Genomic DNA, 6571 nt, shown 5'->3' with positions numbered 1-6571 from the left:
ACAAAAAAAACGTCTGAATCTCACATATTCTCTGCCTAATTTACACAAATGAAATACACGGGCATTTTACAAACACAACTATCTCATGAAAACAATTGCAGAACAGAACATCAGTGTCTAATGGCTCTTTTTTTTTTTTTTCCTACTGTGCATGAAGTGCTCAGTGTTTTATTCTCTGCATTGAGCACAGGCCTCTCCCACACACGAGTAGAGGAGAGCAGGGAGGGGAGAAAAGTTTCAGTATAAATACAGAAAGGGAGCGCACATCTGCACAGTGAGGCGTGGTCGCTCGGATCTGACAGGTGGCTCTGGAACTGCTTTTTTTCTCCTGCACATCAGCGCGTATACACACACAACTGCAGCAAGATGGTAAAGTGCCCAAAGTGCCAGAAGGAGGTTTACTTCGGTGAGATTTGGGGTTTTTATTCTTTCTTTTTTTTTTTTTTTGTACATTTACCTCCACTTTTATTAGTTTCGCTCACGTTTTGTCAACATTTCCTGGTTGGTGAAAAGAAATAGCGGCTTTTTCTGCTCAAGTGAGGAAACAGGAAGCTGAACGTAACACAGACAGGGAGATGTTTTAATGCCAAAAAAAAAAAAAGTGTGTTTGAAAAGAAGTTACAGGGATTAAAGAAAAGTGATGTGTATTCTTTTTATGTACCAAATTTTGGCATTGTAGCGATCTGATCGCGGTGGCGCTGCATTCGCGCTCAGCATATTAAATTTAGAGCACAAGTCGTTTAAACCGCATTAACTATAAGTTGAAGGATAGTTATAGTTAGAAAAAAAAAATAGAAACATTGGATCATCGCTACCGGCTGGTTGGCAGCTCATTTCTGATTTCATTTGTTATTTATGTTTTGAGTTAGGTGGTTTATGTGCCAAAAGGAAATTCAAAAAAACGCGTTTCGATTCTTTTAGCTTCTACAACTTCATCGTAAACGTTTAATAGCTATAAATGCTCAGCAGCTGCAGGCTAGAGTAGATCCTGGATAAAGTTAATTGCTCCTATAATCACCAGAAGTCAGACATAAACCGACAACCACAAGTGCGGATGACTGTTAAAGGGATAGTTCACAATCTCTGTAAAAGCGGGTAGTAATTGGACATGTGCTGCATTATTCTTTTACTGTCTTCATTTTGTATAACTTTAGATTAGTTAGTTTAGATTAGACCAAGATGGCTAAGACCAGATGGGACTTCCTTCCTCAAAAGTGTCCTAAAGCTGTCGTCACATTTGCATTTGGTTATGTGACCAAATGCAAATGTCACATAATTATTTATGTGGTTATTATTTATTTCTTTACAAAGAAACCAATATATATATATATATAGATATATATATATATATATATATATATATATCTATATCTATATCTATATATATATATAGATATATATATATATATGAACTCAGGAAACAGAGGATGGAAGCTGTGCAACACCATTAATCTTCCTGTGTGAACAGAGATTGGGAAAGTCAAAGTGTAGCCATCTGCTCTAAGCAGAGTGATAAAATAAGTTTCTTAATGCTTGTAAAGGCTTTGCTTTTTTTACTCTTTACACGTTTCCATGTCTGTACGTTTCACTCAGGACGATAGTTGGCGGCGTGTCGCCTTCCACCTCCCTTTCCAATGGGAGTAATTATCATCTTCTGTGTAAATAACCTCCAAGTGTAAATGTGATGAGTTGTTTTAAAGCATAAAAGTCTGGTTTGCTCTTGGTTATTCAGCCATTAGCTTCAGCTTTCTGAATCAACTAGTGATTTGTTTTTATCCTAAATCAAGCTACCAGCAGGCTTATCGACTTTATTAACACCTTATATAGCACTTTTAACAAAACCTCACTTCCAGGATTCAGAACGATTTCCTTAAGCATACGTTTGCATTGGAGCACTGTTATAGAGATGTTGCGGTTTTCTTAGATGTAAACGTGTTTGAAATACAGAATAACAGTGGGGAAAAAAAGAAAGAAAAATAAAACGGAGGGAGAGGTGATGAGAATGAAAAATTGCATCTTTTCATGTGTGCAGAGGAATGCCCTGCAGTCTCTAAGGGTGTCTGCACTCTGCGCTTTCTCATTACGAGGTTGCTTTGAAATCGAAGATCTTTGCTCCATCAGGGACCCGGAGCAGAGGAAGCAGGTTTCTGATTTTGTAAACTACACCCTCATCCTGCGTTTCCCATGAGAAGGCCCAGTCAAAGCAAACATTAATCACCCACATACTCCGTTTTTTTCTTCTTCTTCTTTTTCTTTTTTGCTGTTGTTTTACCCGTGTCTCTGTGCACCAGCAGTTCTGTGACGGTGCAACAGCTGAGCCCAAAGCAGAACGCAAACCCCAAAGTCTTTGGACGTTCATGCAGATGAGCAGAGCGTGTGAGTGTTGAGCCAGCCTCGCTGCCTCATGGATAATCTTTTCCCTCCCAGCCAATGTAATCAAACCAGTCGGCCTCTGGCAGAACAGAACGAGCCATTTAGGTCTTCTACCAAGATGGATGTTCACCTCAGAAGCGTGGGGGGGGGGGAGGAAAGCAGCGTGAAACAAAACCTTCCATTTCCTTTTTGAAAACGAGCATATTCATCATTATCCTTAAGCGTCTGAATCGGTTTCCTTTCTCTCAAATAAACCTCCGCGTGTTTTCCCTTCGCTCGGTCACACCTTCCATCTTTCTGTCTGTGCTGCCGTTTGTCCAACTGAATGTTGCTGTTGCTCAGATGGAAACAATCAGGCTACCGCCGTCTGCCTGCCTGAGTGATGGAGGTCCAACAACAGCGGAATGCTTTTCTTTTGTTGGAAACGCTGCAGACTGCCTGTTGACGGCGAGACCTCAGCCCAGAGCCCAAATGGGAATGTTTTAGGTTTGGTAGAAGGAGTGTTTTAAAAAAAGAAGAAGAAAAAAAGAAGCTATCTGGCTCTGCCTTGAGTCCGCACAAAAACAATTTATCTTGGTTAAAGTCATGAAAAGGAAAGTCTTGTTCACCAAACCCCTTTGGCGGATGATACTGGCAAATGTTCTAAGTAGTTCAGGTTCCCTCGCCGTTGATATTTATTAAAAATGAAGAAACACTAAAAAAGATCTTCTATTTCTCTAAAGAATACCTATCATAGCAACAGCATTTCAGTTCATGCAAACACCAGTTTAGCGTCTTCCAAGCACCCATCATATTGGTGTTGGATGGTGTTTTGATAAGAAACTGACGATTCTTTACAGGAAGAAGGGAGGCCTGAGGCTGTGCACCTCCAACAATCTGTCCGTGTGAAACACGCGCTGAGAAAGAAACGAGCGCTTTCGTTCAGACCTAACTGACTGGTGGGGAAAAAAGTAAAGCAAAAGAAAATAAAAAGTACTATAGAGATTTCAGTCAATGCTGTGTTATTGGTTTTAACGGCGTCTTAATTGGATAGTCACTCTGACTGGAACCTGTTTAAAGCTCTGCTCCAAACAGGAAGGTCGTTGGGAGCGCACCTGTATAAACAATCATTTGCTTCTATGAAAATAAGCACGCAATGGAAACATGAGAATAGTGTCTTTAATAATTCAGTGAAGCGTATTGAGGACTTCAAGACAGTAGAAGTCCTCCTTGACTAACTAATCTGGATTAACATTAAGGGAGTTATCCAGTGGAAGGATGATCCTAGCTTCTTATAGGTGTCCCTTTAAATCCGTTCACAGTGTTCACGCGCTACTAAATGTCACAGTGTCACTCCATTAATCTTTCCCAGCTCTCACTCACAATGTTTTTACAGGGAGACTTGTGTGTTTGTGTGTCCTGGACCGCTGCCACAAAAGCTCCGGGCAGCCGGGAGCGGAGGGGATAATTAGCCTCCAATCTGTCACGCCTCATTTAACCCTCATTATTATCAGGTATAAACACTGAGGTTTGCCTTATCAGACCTATAACTTGGGCACGATTACAGCCGATTAGAACGGGCCCGTTTGTATTTATCGCTTTGGGCCGGGCGTGCTGTTTACCAGACCTGCTGGTTCGCTGTTTGACCTCAAACAGCGATTTGAATGGGTACGAACCTTTGCTCCAAAACCACACCGCATCCAGTCGGGATGTTTTTTGTTGTTTTTCTAGACCTGAGCGCCTGACCCAACCCTGGAGACTATTACACATGCTTCTTTGTGACTTACTTGTAATCCGTTGCCACAGTGGGCTATTCCTGGGGCACAAATAATCCACTTCCTGACATGTTTGGAAGCCAGTGGCTTTTGCCTGTTACTGTAATTATTTCCTATTCTTTCATGCATTTGCCACCAGGATTCAGAGGATTTGCTTTCTGTCACGGCAGACCAGAGAAAGCATTGGCCGGCATGAGATTCTCGCCGTCCTTTTTCTTACATAACTGCAAATATTTCCCGAGCAGGCTAATTTGTTTCCATGACTAGATGAAAAGTTGAGCAGCCTTCCGTGATCCCAGCTGAGCAGCAGTGCGCAGCAATAGGTGGGGGAAGGGGAAGACAGTTGCTTTATGCTCCAAACAGCCGTAGAAAGCTTTAATGGAAAATTTTGAACTTTTGAAGCAAGAAAATCTGCTATGACATTACAAAGCAACCAGACTCATAGCGCATTTCTCCCATATAATTTATACTTAAATTCCTTGTAGATATTAAGGTGCCACAATTTTACTTTACAGTAGATGTTTGCTACAAAGAAATTACACTAAGAAAATATCTACAATTTTTGGGAAGGACTCTAAAGAAGCCTTTCGTGACTCCGAAATCTTCATTTCGGAGTCACGAAATTAAGATTTCGTGACCATCCGAATGGTTTGATCCTACATCCAAATCAAGCCATTAGCGCATCACTTTCAGTAACCTGCCTCTCCGTTTTCCTCATTTCCTGCCCTATAATGTCTCCCTCTCTAACACACGCTTTGTGTGTTGGCATATGCAAATCCTTGGCCTCACGTCATCGTGAGTTTCAAAATGCGTTTCAGCTCTGTTTCTTCTAAAAACACGAGGCTGTTCCGTCATATGCCTAAGCCTCTCTTCCAGTCCTCCTGGGTGGGTGGAGGTTGGCACAGATCGCCCATAACTGATAAAGTCTTTATCTGTGTTTATGAGGCACAAGGAGGACAGATTCCCTTTGGGACATTCAGTCCTTTTTTTTCCTTTCTATTCCCTCAACCACACCCAACTGTGTTTCCAAACTACTCTGCAACGAGTGCATCTTTGTGGTTTTAAGCAGACACGGGACTAAAACGACTCCCAGCTCCATGAGCTCATTTGCCCTGCAGCGTGACTCTCTGACTTCCATCTCCTTCCCAGACAACAGAAACCGAAATTATGGTAGAGGTTAGACCGCTACTGATATTAATTGTTTGTCCGTTTGTACGTTTTGCAGCTGAGAGGGTGACGTCGCTGGGGAAGGACTGGCACAGGCCATGTCTGAAGTGCGAGAAGTGCAACAAGACGCTGTCGGCTGGCTCACATGCAGAGGTAGAACGGCCGAATTACACGACCTGATAGGGGGAAAAAAGTGCTGAAAATGGATGTGGTCACAGTTGATATCAGCAAGTTAAACCTAAAAGAAAAAAATACCAGAACTCGGCTTCAGACTGTTTGATGCATTTCAATAATAAAACAGCAAATGAAACAAGTTTCTGACTCGCTTGTTTCCGTCTACTTTGCGTTAGCCTCATCTTTCCATGATAAAACAAACAAAAAAATGTCTTTAACCTCTTTTCTCCTCCCACAGCATGAAGGCAAGCCGTACTGTAACAACCCCTGCTATGCTGCAATGTTTGGACCTAAAGGTAAGCCGTGACTTCGTCACTCCCTGAACTCTTGACACAAAAAATGTCAATAAAATACATAAATGGTAGGTAGTCTCTGTCAGAAACCTGCAGAGTGAGTTGATTTTAACACCAAGGTTCCATTTTATTTATACTTTTAAACCTAATTCTTTCGGTGTTTCAGGATTTGGACGTGGTGGAGCTGAAAGCCACACCTTCAAATAGACAGGTACCGTCTCAATGTTTTTTTTTCAAACATTTCCATGTTATTTACATTAGACTTGACTGCAAGCAAATCTGTCTTTGCACTTTGGACTGTTTGACCAGAGCTTTCTTTTCTTTCCTCTTCTTTTCTGCTTCATCTGCAGGGCGAGGCGTCGCAGAGAAAAGCTTTGCGGGAACAAGATTGAAGAAACCAAACCTCTCAGACGATAGCAAACCTCTAAACAAATCATCCGCTTCCAATGCAGGAAATAATTTGAATGCATTTGTTTTGTTTTGTTTTTTTGTTTTTTGTTCTACCTGTTTTGGACCATCATTTTCTTTATTTTATCATTTCTAGTTTAGTTATAGGGACATCGGTCTTTGGCTTCAGCTTGTCTAATTAAACATTTTATGAAATTTGTGTCTTTGATAGTCCTTTATTTTGTGGCGGTTTTGTGAGAAACTCATGAGTGTTTTACCACTAAAGCAAAGTTTTACTTCATCAAATGACAAATCTAGTTGAGAGCTGTCGTAGAAATTAATAAAACATTTTTGAAGACTAGTTTGTCAAAACCCTGAACAGGCAAGACCAGTGAGGATTTGTGTAGGAATAGTTAATTAGTC

General features: G+C 41.2%; 1 protein-coding gene across 1 annotated transcript; it reads left to right on the top strand.

Annotated features, from left to right (window-relative positions):
• The first annotated feature begins 218 nt into the window (after window positions 1–218).
• On the top strand, window positions 219–6368 carry crip1 (cysteine-rich protein 1). The gene is made up of 5 exons (XM_032547721.1): window positions 219–406; window positions 5353–5447; window positions 5707–5764; window positions 5928–5972; window positions 6112–6368. The coding sequence occupies exons 1-4, from the start codon at window positions 367–369 to the stop codon at window positions 5966–5968; spliced, it is 234 nt and encodes a 77-aa protein (XP_032403612.1). The 5' UTR covers window positions 219–366; the 3' UTR covers window positions 5969–5972; window positions 6112–6368.
• The last annotated feature ends 203 nt before the right edge of the window (window positions 6369–6571 follow it).

The sequence above is a fragment of the Xiphophorus hellerii genome, chromosome 19, assembly GCF_003331165.1.
Source record: "Xiphophorus hellerii strain 12219 chromosome 19, Xiphophorus_hellerii-4.1, whole genome shotgun sequence".
NCBI classification, from domain to species: Eukaryota; Metazoa; Chordata; class Actinopteri; order Cyprinodontiformes; family Poeciliidae; genus Xiphophorus; species Xiphophorus hellerii.
This window is presented reverse-complemented; position numbering and strand designations above follow the sequence as displayed.

Coding starts and splice junctions, on each gene's coding strand:
- crip1 (XM_032547721.1), top strand. CDS start 367: ATGGTAAAGTGCCCAAAGTGCCAGAAGGAGGTTTACTTCG. Junction 5,448..5,706: donor CGGCTGGCTCACATGCAGAG/GTAGAACGGCCG, acceptor CTCCTCCCACAG/CATGAAGGCAAGCCGTACTG. Junction 5,765..5,927: donor TGCAATGTTTGGACCTAAAG/GTAAGCCGTGAC, acceptor TCGGTGTTTCAG/GATTTGGACGTGGTGGAGCT.